The 20099-nt window shown below is 46.1% G+C and overlaps 1 protein-coding gene across 3 annotated transcripts in view; it reads right to left on the bottom strand.

The window, feature by feature from the left end:
- Positions 1 to 20099, bottom strand: part of klhl29 (kelch like family member 29) — a 143441-nt gene that overhangs the window by 32063 nt on the left and 91279 nt on the right. For all 3 annotated transcript variants that reach the window (XM_003971580.3, XM_011611910.2, XM_011611911.2), the window contains 4 exons: positions 15443 to 15639; positions 13695 to 13807; positions 12339 to 12485; positions 4163 to 4361 (listed from right to left, as the gene is read on the bottom strand). In XM_003971580.3, the coding sequence (XP_003971629.1) occupies positions 4163 to 4361; positions 12339 to 12485; positions 13695 to 13807; positions 15443 to 15639 (656 nt within the window). The remainder of the gene's footprint in view (positions 1 to 4162; positions 4362 to 12338; positions 12486 to 13694; positions 13808 to 15442; positions 15640 to 20099) is intronic.

A 20099-nucleotide genomic window follows, 5' to 3' on the forward strand; every position in this document is an offset into this window, starting at 1 on the left:
TGCTTTTCCTTTTGGAGGGGTGAAACAGAGTAATCTCATGCTACATTAACTCTGAAAGACAAATCAAGCTGAATAATTACACAGAAAAGGACAATAATCAACAAAACCCCTGATTAAAAAAACACAAAAACCAAAGAAAGCAGTCTGTCTTTTCAACTCACTGGCCTGACATGATCACCTTGCCTGGTGTTGTGCTACTCAGCCAGAGAGAAAGATGACAAATACATTTAATTATCCCACAAACGGCAGCGAGGGTCGGCGTTGACGAGGAACAGGCAGCGGGCAGGGGCCACCCGGGCTCTAGGGTGGAAGATGTCACGGTAAAAGTCCTCTGACTGTCTTTTTATGTTCTTCTAACAAGGTGTGAACGCGCTCTTTCTTCCCAGCGGTGGTGAATTCCAGCTGCTCTCTACAAAGGTGCTGGATGGCAGCAGAGTGAGCAAGACGCGCCCACGTGCACCCGACCTTGCAGCCTGGCTGCATCGCCTCGGAAAAGTGTGGGTGAAGGCCACAAATGGAGAGCCAGCAGAAGCATTCCCGCGACCTGACCCGAGCTAATTAGCATTGTGTAGCATCATCTGTGTTTTTAACCGTAGAAAAGTCAGAGGTCTATGTTTGCAGCACAGAGCGACCTCAGTGAGTAAAAGAGTGTAAGAAAACAATTTAAAGGACTTTAAATAAAAGAACAGTTGATTAAATATAAGTGGACAGAAGGAAAAAATGCCACAGCCGAGTGCAGCCAAGGTTTAATAATTGTATTTAAAAGTTTAACCGCGTGTCTGGGTGTGCGAAACAGTGCGAGTCGGGCTGGACCCCTGCGTCTCTCCGTCATTACAGCTCATTTGTCTGAGAGCTATTCCACTTGGCTGGCCTGAGCTAACAGTTTGCCCCGACGCTCTCCAACCTCCTGTGAGTCGAGAGAGGTGTCAGATGTGGAAAGAAGGAAATGAGAACATAACGTATAGCTTCAGTCAGGGTGCAACTGCGCAAAAGAAAACTTTATGCTCCGTTCTGAATACAAATGCAGATATAGGGATTAAAAAAAGAAAAACCCACATTCGACCGTGTTCGGAAGCGCAAACACCAGTAGCAGCCTGAGCTTTTTAAACCCCCCTGGAAAGTCTAATGACAACTAATCAGATGCACATCCACAGGCTAATGAAGCAATTAGCACTAATGTATACATGTGTAGAGTCGGCACAACACTGTTGATTCATTATAACACACTCAAAAAATTCTATCCCGATCAAACTGAAACAGATTCTCATTAATGACAATAAAAATATTTAAAAACGTGACGTTTGCAGCGTCTGAAGTGTGATTATGAGGTGATGAGTTCAAATTAGCCTGAATACCTCTAAATATAGGTGACAAATGAAACTAAGGGACGTTTATATTACTTTTACTTTACTTTCTATGCCAAATAACTTTGCTGCAGCTCAAATAGTGTCTAATAAAATGATTCAGCAGAGCATCAACTCAATAAAATCCTGCAGAATGTAAAATAGGTACAAAAGCAAGAAAGTGGAACTGCTACTTTTCAGTCCGCCCTGAAACTGGAAACTAAACGTGATGCCGGTTTTCGCCCGACTTTTGGGATTTGTCCCGGATGATTCTGAGATGAATTTGTTCTGTTCAATTATTTGCCAAGTTAGACAGTTTAGCCTTGCTGTCAACTGAGTAGCCGGACCTGTCCAACCCCCCCGATAAAAAAACGATAACAAGGATTAACAAGGGAAACCTGTGAAACATGGTCGGATGTGCAAGACACATCTGGCTAATTGCATCAGGCTGCTTTAAAAATGGCTTCTGACGCTTGCAGCTAATGGAGGACTCATTAAGATGTCTTTGCCTTCTCCTGAAAGTATAAAATAATAAAAAAAACCATCTTGCTCGTCGTTTGATCGCATATTCAGTCCGTTACCGTAAAAGCCTCACTAACTCTGATGTGTTTTACGAGCTTTTGACAAAATTGAAACCGATACATTTCTGGGATTTGCAATGTGCACGTCGTGTCTGCTTGAATTTTCATGCTGTGTCTCTCTTCAATTTCATGCAACTACATTTGCACGTCCTATTACATAAGAAACACTAGATGTTTGCATCATTGTGTCCCATTTGTTAAGATGGTTTTAGGAAGGAGATGAAGCTGTTTAGATGAGCAGGAATTGCTGGCAAAAGTGTATCCAAAGCCATTTAATGGAAGATGAATTAAAATTTACATTCAGACACTCCGTTGCTACCTCAGTCTTTCAAAACTAAATTCCCTGAATCTGAAAATTTACAATTCTAAAATCCGTGGATTAAAGTATAGCCAAGACTCGCTTAGACAGACATCAAAAACAAGCTTATTCGTCATAAAATAAGATTAACTTGAAGCTCATAAAGCTTTTTCCCCCATTTCTTTTGCACCCCAAAGCATAAAAAGTATATCTGGTTAAATTTATCGTATTATTTAAAATGTACAAGCACGGATTTCATTAACTGCCCACGTTATAAATCGCAGTTTTGCCTTAAAGGTCAATAATTTTAATTCGCAGCCTCTCACACACAAAAACTTAGTGTTGCTTAGTCACCAAACCTTAACAATACGAGGAGTAAATGACCAGGCACATGTGTCCAGACCGACGAACAGCCGAACGCACCCACGTACGTGCACGCCTCCAGTTTACAGACTGCTCTCAGCAAGAGGAGCCTTGCGGTTTTTCATTTCTTTTTCCGCCCGACAGACGTATCAACCGAGCTCAGGTGGTGCCCCATCTGCTCATGCACATTTAAAGGCGCACGGCCACACACTCGCTTACTGTTTATACCAAAAGACACATGCTCGAGGAATAAACTCAATCAAATGTCTGTCCTTCAGACCTTGTTTCACATCCCCCGGCTCCGTCTCTTCCCTCCGCCCACCACCACATCCTGACCTCTTATTCCATTCTCCCAAACCTTTTCTAATCCAACAACCCCCAAACTTTCCTTCTCATTGCCTTCGTCATCGTTCCGGTTGTCCTGCGTGTGCCCGTAATCTCCCAGGACCGGTGCACAAACACACAACAACCAACACAACTGACCCACGCATTCATAAACAGTGAATCCGTGTGCACGTTAAGCGCCGACCGTTTGCAACAGGTTCGAAAACTTGAGAAAACTTCCAGGACCACTTGAGTGGAACGCTCCCATGCTGAGCCGTCAGGGTTCGCTGCATCAGAAATGCAACAACGCCGGCAGCATTTATGCGGTTATGTCGTCCTGCTGGACGCCGCCACGAGCCGCCGTGATTCAATACGCACTTTAGCCGGCATAATGGGGCCACGCGACACATTAGATATGCAGATAGCAGACAACAAAACAGAAAATAGGTCCAGAAACAGCAGAGAACAAAGAAGTGATCAGTTCAGGAATGAGGAATGAAATGATGCCGAGGGCAGATAACGCCACAAATCTTTTTTTCTTTTCCTCAAGAGCAAAACAATTCTTCACAAATCCTCATTCAACTGCAGAAGAGGCAATTAAGGATGCAAAAATATATATACTGACCTAATAGAATTTGCCCAATGTTTGTTTACTGGCTAATAAACACAATGACTCAACAGCAGCTCTGGCTAGTAAAGTGGTCTCTCCATAAAGTGCCATTTGTTTGGTCATTATCTTTATCCTGCCAAGCGGAAAATAACATGCGGCAAACAGTTAGGTGTGCCGCGCAAAGTTTATGATAGCATGCAGATGCTATAATTAGGTCTTTACAGGGGGAAAGAGTGAGACCTTGGCCAACCTGAGGCAAAAATCTAACAGCCAACAGCAATTTGCGAGGCGCCTTCCAATTTCCAGGAATGATTCTTTGCTTTTAATGATGTAAACAAACACAGTGGTGGATGGTCTGGACATCGGCGGTGGTCCGGTATTGAATGGCTGACCGGTTCCTCCGAAAAGAATGACCGATGTCGCGCGGCGAATGTGATGTTAAAAAGGCTGTTAGAGGTGTATGAAAGTGCTTTAATCTCTGGGAGCCGCGGTGGTCCGCCAATACTGGTTTGGTGGCGAGATGTTAAGAATTTCAGATTTGGTGGAAAACATCACTAAATAAATTACCGCCTGCCAGTTGATGGTCGAAGCTGTTATAATTAAGACCTCCCGGGTGGGTTCGACCGAGTCTGGGCTGACTCACCGGCAGAGAGCCTCGGTCGAGTCCTGGGCGTCTGCATCTCCTGCCGCGCGTGGGGGAGCATGTGGTAGCGCTTGGCTTCGTTGACCAGGTCGCGACAGGCCTCCGAGGACTTAATCAGCTCCTCATTGTCCACCACGTTCAGCAGGTAGGACGGGTGGATGAAGGGAAGACGCACCACCGCCAACAGCTCCGACAGAGTCTGGGAAGACAGGAGGAAAAGCAATGAATCCGAACCAACGCTAATGCTACCACAATCGTGATTACGAACTGATCAAAGAAAGACTCATTAGAGAATCATCGATAAAGAAATGACAACCAAAAAAAGAACAGAGCTTTTCCACAAACACCGGTTTTGTTTCCTCCAACCTTCATTACATCATCTATCTTTGAAATCGCTAAACAACATCCGTTTGATCAAAGCCTCGGTTTGGAGAGTGAGGAAAGCTAACGGTGGAGCAAACTTTCATGTTGGGCACAAGCTGAGCTTTAATTACCGGGATATGTGAGGTCTATTTTTATATACGAGCGGGATGAATTGCTCCAAAAATAACGGCAAAAATAAGCGCGAGCTGAGTTGGATTTTTTCGTAGGAACATATTGATTCACCCAATATCTTCTTGTTAGTGTATATCAGAATATCCTGTCTGAATTTGATTCTACCAGAAGAATGCGCGAGTGGAATTGGGAGGGGGGGCTCCTTAACGTTTCATCTCCAAATGGAATCTTATAGCCAAAAACATTCTTCTACAGCTACATTTTAAAGCCTTGTACAGCCCAAACATCTCATTTTCCACAATTGCAGCTAATAATTGGCAACTATCCTGAAGAGGAAACCTGGGAAAACAAACCTACAGGAGCTTAAATTGTTGAGCCAAGGCACGAGAAAGAAGTGTTGCCGAGGCAAATATTTATATTGTGTGAATTCTTTTTTGCTGCTGCATACGTTTCTGCATTCTCATACAGCGAAGGTATTCAGACATAAAGGCAGGACATCCCGTTGTCATGGCAACCACATCCATAGCCCCGGCTGCAAAAATTTCTCAATGTGTTTCTTGCATAAGCGCTCTTCAGGCAAGAACTTGCACAGAGAGAAGGGACAAAGGGAGGCAGAGCTGACCGCTGAGCTCAGAGTGACCTCAGAGCGTCCCACGGACACCCTGACGAACCGACGGGCTCCAGGAAGACCAAACAAGCTGACGCTCTCCCTCGTCCTCAGGTGGACGTGCGTCCCATTCATCTTCTATCCCTGTCTGGAGACAGAAAAGAAGCGAGACGGCAGCGAACGAGACGAGGGAGAGGACGTCCTGAGTGGGAGGATGAGAAATGAGCTAAACCCAAGAGACAAAAAAATGGAATAGACAGAATGCGATGGTTCGGTGGCAGTCAGGGAAATGTGAGTGATATCGGCATGAGACGAGACAAAGCTGCAGATCGGACCGTTTGTTCCTCCTCACACCCGAGTGCACGCAGCTTATCCAACAGGTGATCGATGTCTGTCCCAAACTCATGGGATCATAGACACGCATGTGGGTTCCCGCTAAAGTAGGTCCACCACTCTGACCTTGGGAGCCACATTGAAGGGGGATATGGGGCAGTTTCATCCAGGTGGGGCCCAGTCAACATGTTCCATCAGGAATGAATGAAGAAGAATGGTGGCCCCGGCCTGGATTGGGTCTTCTCCGCTCCAAAGTTTGCATCAGTTAAAATAATCTGGGGTGGCAACAGCTCAGGCCAGAGATGGAAGTGGTGGAAGCTCAACGTCAACATCCTCCACCAAACAGATGAAATAAAAGAGCATTTCAGGATTGTACAGCGGGTCAAAGGGGTCACACGTTATGCACATCTGATCTGATTAGCTGGACACTCTCAGACCAGTGGAAAACACATCAATACTCAACACACACACGCCAGTTAGACTTTTCCGTGTGTGTGTGTGGAGGAAAGTGGAAGAGAAAAACAGGCATCCTGCTGTACCATCTGCAAATCGGAGCTTCACACAAACATGCATCTGTCGTTAGTTCCTTTACTTGCCAAACATCTTTGATATGGCAGTAAAACTACCTCAAAGAGGTGACATCTGGTCTCTGCACAAAGTAAAGGCAGCCTCCACCCTGAAACACCCACATATGGACTGTACTTCGGCGCAGGGACAGCAGACGGGGGGCGGCAACACACTTTTTGGTTTTTGTTTAGCGCGTCCAAACGTGATTTGACTAGAAATGACATTGAGACCGGGGTCACGTGGCCCGACCAGTATGGATCCGCCGGTGCAGTTATTAGAACGACCTGTCCCCTGAGTGTGTGTTGGTGTTGTGGAGTGTGTTTCCCTCTCTTCTATAATTGAGCTCCCTTACGCCATCTGTACCTCCGTCCATCTATTTCCGCACAAACAGGCTTCCCATCGCTGCTCCTAACTACCCGGCTCCGGCTCCCACTCCATTTTCTGCCTCTCTTTGCACCTCCATTCCCGCCGCTCACTCTCCTCCTACACTTGCATAAATCGATATGGAAATAAGTTCCGCGTTCGCTGCTAATACTCACATCCAAGTGTCAGACCCCACAAAGAGGAGTTCGCCTTCTCACAGAACAAAATGAGTGGAAATTATTGCGCTGTTAAACTGGCTGTTGTGTGTCTGCTAATCAACTGCTGCCTTCAATTATTCAGTCATCAATATGTCCTCAATCGTGGCTCCTCGCTTCCACCCTGGAATGCTGCTCCGCTCAGCTCGGAGAGGCCGCAGCAGGGTAAAATCAGTTCTCTTGATTTATACACTGTAATAAAGTTCAACTCAATTCCTCAGTGTTCTGAGCTAATATAATAGGTAAACAAAGGATTTGGAAACGGCTGCACGCCGGCTTTCACCGTCCTCTCAGGACTGCTTACTCTGTCAGCAAAGGCTGAACGTGCTGGATGCACGTCACCGGAGCTGCGCGCTAACGGGATTAAATTTGTCTGCAAATGTGCTTTTGTATCGCGCCACACAGGCAAATAAGGGCACTGGCGCCGCTCACACCGACGAGCGACTTGCTCGCACTCAGCGGATGAGAGCAGGTGGTGCGCATCCTACACCATTACTCTCCATCTAAAACAACCTCTCGAGAAATCATTCTCTTGTGCACAGGCAGACGGAGCGAACGCGAAAGCCGCCTTTTCGCATGAATGGCGCGACCTCCTCACCTACTCAGGCGGCCAATCCTTTTACGCAGAGATGAATTCTTACATGTGCCAAATCATACACGCCGCAAATAAGTCCTGATACTCCTGGTGTACGTCAACCGGAAACAGCGTTGCCCTTGATGGCGGGAGGGTTTATAAAGCACGGAACACGTGGAAAAACGAACCTGGAGACATACGCGGATGCCTTTTTTTTTTAGTCTGCCCACATCCTCTTCTTCCTGTTTTCAAAGTGCATCCCGAGTCTGGGCCGTATCTCTAACGGTCGGCTCCGGGAACAATGCTGAGCCTGGCGGATCTGTCAAAGCCGGCAGGGAAGCTTGCGCTCCCAGACATGGACGACAGATGTCCACCCAGCGTTTCCATTTCCACCGCCGTCGGCCCGGACTGACGCCCGCCGCCGCGACACTCGTCGCCACAGTGGCATCATATGAACGCCACATGAGCGGTCATGTCTGTTTACAGAGCTGCGTGCCCGCTCGAGTGTGAATTATGGACTAATCTGATGTCAAACAAAAACACAGCTGTATGAAAAAAAACGGGCAGTCAGTGATTCGTGAAGGTGTGCACAGCGGCGTGCCCGTGGTTTGACAAACCCTCTCAGGCAAAACGACCTCCTCTTTTCGGTGTCCGTGGGTTCCCGCGTACACACTCGCACATTCACGCGCACGTGCTTCATTTGCTGCCAGCGCTTAATGGGCGAAACGTGCTCCTCTAAATGGCGCTGCGCTGCGGGTTTGCAGGTCGTGCGCGACCGCGTGAGGACGCGCGAACATCAACCAGGGGAACGGATGAGGCCTATTTTTACACGCCTTTATCAACCCAACCACAAGGAAGATGTCCTGCGATCAATAAGCGCAAAAAATATCTGTAGGACTTGTGCTGCAAATTAAAATTTTATCTTGCTTCCTTTCATCTAAAACCTAACAACGTGCTCTGAAACTCGTTATTCTTGCCGGCTCCAGAACCGCTCTGCCGGCTTGTCGCTACAGAAGGTTAGCTAGCAGGTTCCCATATCGTGCATGACGTTCTCTTCCTCCCAGCCCTCGTGAAGTTTGATTTGTTTCTGCAGAAAGGGCGATTTGTTTGCATTCTGCATGTTGTCATATTGTTCACGCCCTACTTGCCTCCTCATAAGCGGGGCCGTTGGCCCGCCTCGCTCTGGATATGCAGCCGCCGTGGTTGAGTGACTGCGGTTCAACTGGCTGCACGCATCAGGACTGGGGCAGCTCTGGGACTGCAAAGGACACCGATGGAAATGAAGGTCCAGAGTTCAGCGGCTTGTATCGGCTCCCGTCTATTCCCTAATACTGGAGTTGTACCAGGGTTGGTCTGATTTAAAGTCTTGTGCGCGTGTTTGAGCACAGGCTTGGGATTTGAATAGTGACATCCTGTGCATTTTGTATAAATTCCAACGCGCGTATGTGCTCTTCCCTTCTGATTCATGTTAGCTGAAGGGGAAAAAAGGGAAGAGAGGCAGGGGAGCGGAAGAAGAATCAAAGATTCCAGGCTACATCGATCTCCACCGCCTGGCTGTGTCTCCTCAAAGAGCACGTATTTGTCGTGAACTGTGCTGACCGAGGCATTTATAATAGCCTGTTCTACAACAACATGGGTCCTTTTTCTGGTGAGTGACTGCAGTGACATAACAATCCCACAGGTGCTCGTCTCACAGAACACCATCAAAATGAGGAGGGCCTCCCATTTTTACCAGCAAGATTGGGGGGGGGGGGGTCGCTAAATTAAAAGCGATGCTCGCGGTGAAAAGGGTCATTTGTAGTTTTGAAGGTAAATGAATCGGAAAGCAGAGTTTATATTGCTCCACAGCCACAGAGCACTTTTGTCTTTGATAATTTTATACTCCAACTACATAATGATAGCATCATTTGTTCTGGGAAATGATTTTCTCCTTAATGAGTTCTGGAGGCAGAAAAGTCTCCTCAGTCCATTATCAGCATCAATTGTATAAAATCCCCATAAATAATGACTAGTAAATTACAAGCATATGAAGTCATATATTTAACTATTTTAATTTGGCGTGAGGACTGCAAATGTCAGGGTAAGCCATTGTTGTTTCTGATGAGGGGACAGCTAATCCCAGTTAATGGCAGCCAGGCTTTTTATCATGAAAATACACCATTAACTGTCCTTTTTAGCAGTTACATCCGCTGGCCACTTTCCAAAAAGCCAATTAATCAAGCCCTTTTGTCAGGTTGAGTCACCTGGCGAGATAGGATCCTTTTTAAAAAATGGTAAAGTAATGAGGTCCTATTCAGGGTTTTGGCAGAGCCGGTCTCGTTATAATTGGGGCTGTGCGTCTGTGTGGTCACTCCACAAAGAAAGTGCAAAGAGATAGAAGGACGGTTCTCTGTGTTACACTCTTCTAAGGGGAACACATGAAACATCACCTCTTTCCCCATCTTTCAGGAATCCAAAGATCCTCTGTGACACAGGCAGCGGGTTAAAGTTCCCAGTGGCACCGTTTCCCCGTCTGATGGATGAGTTTTCCATATTTATTGGATTTACCACATTATGATGTGCATAACTGATGTAAGAGCCGCGGTAATTAATTAAACATGTGATTAGTTTTCCAGTTAACTGGGCAGCGAATAAACAACGGATAATAAGGAAGCATTTACCAGAATACCTAAGCAGACATGTAATAATCACACTCCCAAATGAGATGTGAGTCGAAATGACCATCACATTAGAACGCAACGCTCCGATGACAAAATAGCTTAGCTTTATGCTTAGTTTAGCATAAAGCTGGAAAACTGGGGGAGGCAGATTCGGGGCTTTATCCTGTCGTGCTTTCAGACAGAAAACTGTGTCAGAATATTGCTTTAAAAACCAGCCACATCAGACTAATTCTGTTTTTCTGTGTGTGTGTGTGTGTGTGTGTGTGTGTGTGTGTGTGTGTGTGTGTGTGTGTGTGTGTGTGTGTGTGTGTGTGTGTGTGTGCGTGCATTGCGACTGGTCTTCCTTATCTCTTCCATCTGTTAAAGGCAACAGCAGCAAACACAAATGCTTACAGGGCGGTTCACCTCCAACAACATGCAATCAAATGAAAGGAAATAAATAAATAAGCAGCCCTCATCCCTCTTTCAGTGGCATTGTGTCTCACACCAAACCGATAATAACACTCACATTCTCCCCTCCTTCTCAGCCCTGTTTCCTGATGCCATCTGATCTTAGTTGACAGCATGCCCAAGTGAGAAAATTGCATATTATTTACCCAGTGCCTTCAATATGCCACTTTTCCACTCTTTAGCCTGCAGCTTACAACTCAAAGTGCGTTCAGAGACATGGGGTGGCACAAAGACACACACATGCTCAGATGAATGCGAGCACACACCCAACCCTAGCTTGAGGCTTAAAGCAGCCCCCCCCCCATGCCTTTTCACACAGCGATGTGACATTCTGCCCTGACATGTCATTAAAAAGTGTCACAGGTTCTGGAGGAGTGATTTCCACTGCCTCCAAATGAGCAGAAGGGATAGAAGCAGCCGAGGCTGCAGAATGATGAGCTGGTGCTGGATCATGCGTGTAAACTTAACTCCTCGGGGATGGGGAGGGGGTCAGAGAACTTCCTCCTGTGGCCTGATGGAAGCAGCCTGGTGTATCCATGTCCTCCCCCGGCTGCAGGCTGTCTCTTTGAGCCTGGCCGAGGGCTCGGTCAGGTCTCGTCCCTGGGATACCAGGGGAAAACACAGCGTCCCTCCTTCAGGTTCTGACTATCCATTTGTTCTGACTCAATCAATTTTGGCCCAGTTTCTGTTTCTTAGTCTTGCTCTATTTCTCCACCTCCCTTGTCAGAGATGGGGAGACCGGGGCATCTAGCGTGGCCAGTGGTTCAGACAAACAGGAAAGCGCTCCAGTTCTTTTCCCCGTCCTTCTACTCCATCAGAGTTACTCACCTTTGCACCTCTCCATTAGAGTGTGAGATTGCAGGAGTCTATCATGTAGAACTGGGGAGGTTTTCCATGCAGATTACAGGGGGGGCATCTCTCTGCAATCGACTGTGTTCTGTTGTTCTTTGTCCCCGAGAATTGGCAGAACCACCGAGTCAAATGTGGTTGGATTTGGAGTGTGCAATACCCATGAAACATCTTTGATACCATTTCTTATTGAAATCTCAGCACCAAAGTGAGCAAATAACCATCTTTTGCTCCTGTTTGTGCTCCTGGTGTTTGTGATCCACTCGGCACTTTCAAACTCTGCACTTAACTGCAGTTACTAATGGATTCCACCACCATCTGAGCATGGCAAATAACTACGGATGCCTTTTTAAATGGAAAAAGGGAGACTTTGTATTGCGAAAGCACCTCAAAACACCTCAGTGCAGCTTTGATTTCTTCACGTCGATCTGGCTCCCGTGATGACAGCACATCACACGTGTTCCCCATAGGCCAAAATTCCTGCATTTGGCTAAATTCCAACCAGTTTTTGTTTTAATATTTAGGCCAAAATTCCCAAACCCTAAAAAATCACCTGGATGGATACCATTCAGCAGCGCACTCCATTTATCTGCAGGGGACAGATGCACCGACATCGAGTCTCATAGATTCTAAGTTTGTTCAAATTTGACCCGCTGTTCCTGAGTGCCAATGGGAATAAGATGCTTTCATCACCATCAAAAGCTTCGAGGAATAAGCCGAGGCCACCCCATGCATGCGGAAACGGGGTTTCGCCGTTTTTCTCTCATGCACTACACCCGCTCCCAAACAAATGAACTGTAACTAAGAATAGAGCAGATTCTGAGGGCGAGGCACCTATGGGATTACAAACAACTGCTGCGCAGGTTTGATGAACACTACCAAGACAGAATGAGGAGCCTTTTATTTTCTTTTACAGTGTTCTGGGTAGATGTGCAGACAGGGACAGTTGATAGAACCACCCCAGCCCAGCGGCTGTGTAAACACCCAGCGCCAGTGGTAACCAGTGTTTTCATCAGGCTTCTTTTTGGTCCCAAGACACAAAGAGTTGAGTTTTTGTTGTTACCTGCACTCGGGCTTTTGAGTCCTGCTTGATCCACTTGATAACCGTCTCGTACACCAGCTCCTCAGTTTTGGTGTTGAGGCTGTCGTTGGACAGATACGTCACCAGATCCTCCTTGGAAACATTCAGAATCTCTTCCTGTCCTGCCACCTGAAAGGGTCACAGACGGACATGTCAAACTGCAAGTTTCACTGAACGCCCAAGTTTGATCTTTTCGCTCTTCCAAATTTTTAAAATGGAAATCGGTCAATGTAAATTTGCTCAACTGTGAATCGTTTACTTTTTAGCATATAAAGAATCGAAAAAAATGGTCCCCTTTCTTTCTTACCTATCCTTAAATCCTCAACAGGCTTTTAGCCATATTTCTTAAATGGTTCCAACATTAACTTGGACCCGAAACATTATAATTTTAAGGAAATACACAATATTTTGAGTTCCTTTATTGCAGAGGGAAGATCTACACTAGAGAACCTATAACACTCTTATAAATCAAATGCAGAAGCTCCACTTAGCATTAAATGAGCGCGACATTAAATCCACCGCCAACACTATTCAAAGGTCACCATTTGACACATCTAATATATTCCATCCGGTCAAAGTAAACATCAGCTCGAAAGTGGAAACCAAAAAAAGTTTTGATTTTTTTGTGTTTTAATTATTAACAGTTGCCTTTTTGCCTCTCTACTGTTTGTTGGCAGGTTAGAAAAGGCTGAGCCTCACACTCACCGCCATCTCTTCATCTCAGACAATTTGTACATAAGGGGTTTTCCTTGAAATTAGACCCTTATCCGAGTTCAAAGTGGTTTTAAAATTAAGTCCAGACAGCAGACTGAGAGTAAAAAGGGGTATAAAAAAAAGACACGTTTCGATCTTACGGGAGAGGACTGACTGAAAAATCACAGTCGGAAAAGTAAGGAGCGGTTTTTCTCAAAGCATTCCTTGCAAACTTTAGAAAAGACAGTGAATAAAAATATGTATCGACTCTCAAAGTTGAAGGCTGAGTGCGAACAACATTTCTTTTCTGACGCCTGATGGAAAGTTTCGGCAGCTGGAGGATGGAGGACGGCAAGGTCAGAAGAGCAGCATACTTTCAACATAAGTAAAGTAAAGCAGTTTAATTTGATGTTACATGTTTATGTATACACACACACACACACACACACACACACACACCTACATTAATCTCTTCCCTTCTTTGGAAGGAGTTTCTGACACGACACAGTGATAAACACAATTTGACACCATGCTAGTGCGTGTCACATGCTCCAAGTGAAAACGTTCAGGTTATCAATGTCATTAATTCTTCCTCCATTAATGAATGAATATATATGAATATGAGCTCATTTTGGTTGTACCCACCTCAGGGAAGTTCTGCAGTGCGAAAGCTTTGGCCATGTTATGGAGCTCGGTGCAGCTCATGGCTTCGGCCATTGCCAACACCCCGAGACAGTTCGCTGCCGTTAGCTGCTTCTCTGGAGACGGTGATCGGAGGGAAAAACAGAAACCGAAGGAAACAGAGACAGAGACAACCAGATTGATTAATACAGAGACAAACAACATTGTTCAAACATTCATGACAAGATTATCTAGAGGGATGACTGCCAACATGCAGTTTGTGTCTCCCAAGCAAACAAAAACACAATAGAACAGAAAAAATGATGGTGATTGATCATTTCCTGTCTAGACAGGAGGGCAGCAGGTTGAAAAATCTGCTTTAAAGATCCACAGAAGTTTCAACAAGACCCAAACAACCGAGGATGATGAAATTTCCCCAACAACGAGGCCGGGGGAATCGAGGATTTGGCCACCCGATGTGGCCTCTTGGAGGACTATAACATTTACAGCGTTATGGCGGAAATCTTGGGATTCTGATGGGCCGTGATTTCTGACAGTAGTGGTGCACCTGTATGTAAAATGTACACACAGGTACGAGCATCTGGCTCATCTGGGTCAGACAGCAGCCGACACTGGGACTTTACATCTCCAGGGAACTTGTGGAGGTCACACGAGATGATGGGTCATATACTTAATCACTGCTGAAAACTGTCTTGACTAATATCGACCTTAGCAGCGTGATGGGAGCGTCCCAGAAGAAGAAGACAGTTGTTGGTAAAATCCTTCCATTGTTGTTTTAGAGAACAGCTTAAGTCTGGCAAATCTTCCTCTTCCGTTTGACCGAATTCTTAATTGCAGAGTGTTAATTGACTAAATAGGGTTAGAAATTCTCACAGTAACCTCAGATTCACTGAATAAAGCTCATGTGGCACAAATAGGTCGAGGAGGTTTGTTATTTCTCCCCGGTGTTATTTGTTACCAGCCTCAATAATTTCTGACATGGTATCAATTTTTCTTTGCTCAAGGACATACACTTGTATTTCCTTTCTTCAGAATGTGCAGAAATGTCATGAAACCTGTCAGGATAGAATGGATAGACACCTTTCTTGGCAAATAAAGTCCGCAAATGGCTTCACCTTTTTTGCGGTTAAATTGGAAAAAAAAAACAAATCAATGAAGTTGGCCCCTGGTTCTGCTTTGCTCTCCTTTCACTCCAGCCTTTCTGCTGACCTTTCTGCTCGTGTGCACCTTCCTTGTGTTACAGACCTGCTAAACAAGTTAAAAAATGGAATGCAAACGCTGACATTTGCAGCTCTTTTGGTCGCCTCTTTGCTTGGTTGCCCACTAATATCTGGAACATGCTATTTGCCTTTCATGTGACCCCCATGAGCTCTCTCCACTTTCCATACCTTTTCTGAGCATCAGTCTATTTGCCTTTTTTTGCCTCCAATTCCATCACATTTCCCATCCAGACGATTTGACATTTAAGTGACAATTGTTCCCTGACCTTTTTAGAAAACTGCCTTCGTGCTTGGCCGTGCCTGCTGGGACGACATCAGAGGCATCGCGCCTCACGGACAGCATTAGCAGACAGAATTCTCATGTGGGCGCCAGCTTTGGGAATAAGACGAGGCTGGGACTGAAGTGCAGGATTGTCTGAGTACATTTTCAACGTGTGAAACTTGATTCTGGATTTAGGGTGATGCTAGCATAGCGCTGTCACGCGTCCCGATATAAAAACCACATCATCCAGCCTCCATAAATGTTCCTACCTAGAAAAGAGACACAGACTTTACAGAAGGTATTGAACTGGAACTTGTTGGCGGCCTCCAACAGCGTCTTGGCATTGGCCGAGTCGATGACCAGCGAACCCGTGTAGACGAACTCCAGCAGCTGCTCCAACACGTCGGCGGTGATGTTGCTCATATTAAGCTCCAGCGCCTCGCCACTCCTCTTCTCTCCCGACGACCTGATCGTGGCAGAGAGGGAGCAGTTAGGGGCGCTCTTAAAGGGAGAGCGAAGCCACGAAACAAAAACAGACAGTGAAAAAAGGCCATAGGGACACGGATAAGGGTACGCTACAGAGGACACCCATGACACACCTGAGCCAACACGACAGAGAGGAAATAAAGGAGTCAGTACATGATTGATAACGCCAAGTGAAGGAGGGACATAAACAGAGCTTTGGATGGTTTCTACTTGTCTATAAATCTAGCCCCTTTGCAACTTTATCGCCGAATCTGAAACAAAACGTCCTCTCTGAATACGGATAAGGAAAATAAAACATCGTCCTGTTCCAAGGCATGCTTCTCAGAGATGAGCATGTATGCGTGGCTCTAGAGGTGAATGCGCATACATGGCAGGGCGCGCACGAGCCATTAGACCGAACTGGGGGAAACAGCAAAGCTGAAGAAAGGTGTGTTGAGCGAGAGCTCTTCAATGCTGGGGAGCTGTGTGGGAGCTGCTGGGAACAGCGGCGGCGCTGGTTGTGGCGTATAGAGCTAACAGAAAATGGCTGGATGAGCAAATTTAATAGAAGACGACGGCTCGTCATGAAGTGAAGCCTGAGATGTGCAGTGAGTGGATGGCTGCTTTCAGAACCGGGTCATTCGTGTGACCTCATCGGGATCAAATGGCAGAGATTAGCGCACATGGAGGATCCCCCAAAGGGGGAGCGCGGGAGTTAAATAACACCCGCCTGTGTTTAATGTCCCAGGTGAAACAATTATTCACTCATGTGCCAAATAAATCTAATCAGACCCCCGCAAAATGTGAGCCCCCACTACATTGTCTCATGTCCTGCGGGTATGGACATCAACAATATGAAAAGAAGCTCAGATTGAGATGGATGGGGGGCTGTTTTCTTGTGTCGCTCACGGCAACACAATGAAAACACTCTGTGTGTTGTTGTGCAGATGCACCTTCGCATGACTCCCTTCCCTTTTCTGCGAGATCCACTTTGTTGGATTAGAAATCATGACAGGAAGTCAGCATTTAGTGAGAGACAGACGGCAAAACAAACTAGATGGGACATGCGGAGGAAAGGGTTAGAGTGGAGATGAGAGGAAGTGGAAACGAGAGAGGTACGGGAGGATGAGGAGGAAGCAAAACAGGGAAAAGGGAGGCAGGGTGTGACGGTCCTTCCACAGGGAGCCAGCAGCCATCCTTCTGAGAGATGAGTTGGGTTGTTCCATGACTGTACCTTTGTCTTTCAAATAAAAGATACCCCCCCGCCACCCCAGAAAAAGCAAAAAAAAAAAGCCACCATCACACCACAGAGCCTTGTCCCCGCTGCAATAAATATCAGCTGCCTGTGGTGCATGAACTGAGACATTAGTCGTCATTTAAAGCGCGCTGAGGAGATGAGAGGGGAGAAGGACATCCAAAAATAAAAGGAAAGACAATCGCATTTGTCTCTGGATGGACATTGGCTGGAAAAACCAAAGCAGTTACTCTTTTTCCTCCTGCAAAGCAAAAAGCCACACAGTGTTATTGCCCTGTTTTCTGTGTTAAAAAATAAAAATAAAAAAGGACTGGAGTGGGGGCAGGCAATAGGACAGAAAGAAGGCAAGGGGGGGTGTAGTTCAGGGTTAAAGTGATGGTGGAGGGAGGTGTGGAAGGGGAGAAAAGCAAAAGCGGGAGAAGAGCTAAAAATAAAGGAAGAAAATACTCATCAACCTGCTCAATTAGTACAACAGGAACCAGCTCCAAGGGGCAGTTTGTTTGGTCTGAGCTCTCGTTTTTATGGAAATGACTTTTCTGGAGCGCCTAAAAGGGGTGGATATTTATGCTGCATCTGATTGCAGACTTCAGTTCAATAGTGACAGTGGGAGGCTGGGAGGACAGCGAAGATAGGAGAGATGAGGGTGGTGGGGGGGGGGGGGGGGGGGGGGGGGGGGGGGGGGGGGGGGGGGGGGGGGGGGGGGGGACTCAGGGTTAGAAATCTGTTTGTGAAAAATGCACCACTTACTCAAGAGGAACTCTTAAAATGAACAGACTGTCAAAATGATGTTGAGCAGAGGCAGAGGAGTAGTGGTGGTGTTGCGCGCGCGCACACACACACACACACACACACACACACAAATTCAAAAATATTATTCACTCGAGGAAAAAAATGCCCAGGTTGTTCATACAACATTAGCAGCTAAGCATCAGAAGCTAACTAACGACCGAGACGTATTAAAATAGAAGCTTATTCTGATGCCAAGTCAACGCCGTCTGGCCTAAAAATGGCTTTTGTTTACATTTTATGCCAACATAACATAAATCATGAATCCATAATGGGATTGCCAAACATAACGTGACACATTATCTATGTCGGGATTTACGCTGCTCTCCCGTGCATGTTTTTACGGAGGCCCGTTAAATCCATCTATGTCGTGCACATCAAGGCTATTTGGCGAGACGCCGCCCAATTCAGAGAGTGAGCGGGAGTGACGGAGAGGGACATAAACCATCTGAATGTAAAACGTTTAACGCATATAAATGCAAATTTACGCGGCGTTCAATGCGCTGCATAAAAAAAATCTAGAACAAATATTTTGATATCCTCATTATTAACATGCAAATGGAGAGAAACAGAGACAACGTAAAAAGAAAACAACAACGACCCTAATTTAAATCATCAGAAACAATTAAGTCACTTAATATTTTGTGACCAAAGTTAGTTACATTAAGGCCTTCAGCACTGCTCTTTTTTCCATTTTTATATATAATAATAGTTCTCACTCACAAGCAAAGAAAACTCATGGGGGGGGGGGGGGGGGGGGGGGTCAGCAGAGAGGACAAGAAAAAGGAAAGGGAGAGAAGGAACTGAGAACTGGCATAAAAGCATCTGTCAGAACCGCTCGAAGATTCTCCGGCATTTTACATTACTGTGGTGCAGAGATGCAAGGCGCAGGAATTAAATGCCTGCAGAGCACCCTTATTGGAAAATCCTGAAGGATAAAATGAAAGTATCAGAAATGATCTGTCTCCTGCACTGTGCACCGGCCCTTTAAAGGCAAAGGTAATGGGTTTTTGTGTCGGGGCGAAAGCGAAGGCGGACATGCGGATACATTTAGGAGCAGCGTTACATCCTGCCGACATCATGGGTCACGATAGGTCGAATGGTGCTGTCTGGGGCACCTGGAGACTTCAATTAACGACCTTGGAGGGAGTTTAAAAGGACCTTCTTATTTAACCAAGTTCAGCCAGAAGCACTTTTTGGGGGGGAAAAGTTCCTTTAAAAATGCGACTGAGGTGCAAATCCATTAAAACTTTCGATGTGTGTGTTTTTCAGGCAGGAAAGCATGTTGACAAACTGTTGTGTTTTGTAGGCAGGTGGCGCAGGTCTGAATAAAGACTCCCGGAATGAGGATGAGGAAGGGCGAGCGGCTCGTCACATTCCTCCCAAATCTGCTCAGAAATACACAGATGGGAGCATGCCACGTGCAGCCCGAACACGACTCCAGCCTGACTGGAATCAACCTGGGGGAGGCAGCGGCGTGGTGACAGACAGGTCTTTGGCCTCCGCCCCCTGATCCTATGACATGCGCCTGCGTACATTTTTGGTTTTTGCTGATGTCCAATTTGCAAATTTTTTACAGCTCAAATGCCTTATGAAATCGAGGTGCAACGTTTCTCGTAACATGAACTGGCCGCGCTGACAGGCCGATGTGGGCTTAGCTGAGTCACCTCAGCACATCCTACCGTGGACGTCTGGCAAAATGAAAAATTAGCAGAACAAATTAAGTAGATGAGTGACATGAGTGGAATTCTATTTTTCACACTCTTTTGTTAAAAAAAAAGACACTTATCGCAATAAATCAAAGTGTTTTCTGATAAATTGTCAAATTAATTAGAATTTCCAATATTAAACTGTCAAATGAAAGGAGGAAAAAGCAGCAGACAGCGTAGGCAGCCATGACGATGATGTTTAGAAACCCCAACCCATCCCTGCGACGGCTCCAGCCGCCTCGCTTTCACACATTAATAATTTGGCTTTGTCCTGCATAAGAGTAGGAGGGGAGACAATCTGATTAACTGGCTGACCGGCACACTTCCCTCTCCAGTCTCTCAGGAAGCTCCTCCGCCTGTGTCAAGGTCGACGACAGCTTCAACAGTTTGCGTTTTAATTCAGGGACGGTTTGATTGCAGTCTTTAGCGACTGTTTTCTACCTGTGCTGTCACTTCCCGGTCGGAATGAAACGCATCAGTGCTGAATGAGGAAGCCACAGCAAGTGTCAAGAAGCTCTTCACACTCTGGTCAGCTTGGAGAAAAGAAAAAAGAAAAGCCTCTGTGGCTGCAGGGCGAAGCGCCAAACTTCCCCAAGGCTTCCCAGCCGCCGCCCATAACGATACGTGGCGTCCCTCCCAACGTCTCTGCTCTTATCTTTAGTCATACAAGACGGCAACGCAAGTCTGGGCCTCGGGGACTCTCAATCAAGC

This window comes from Takifugu rubripes, chromosome 16 (genome assembly GCF_901000725.2).
Source record: "Takifugu rubripes chromosome 16, fTakRub1.2, whole genome shotgun sequence".
Taxonomy (NCBI): Eukaryota; Metazoa; Chordata; class Actinopteri; order Tetraodontiformes; family Tetraodontidae; genus Takifugu; species Takifugu rubripes.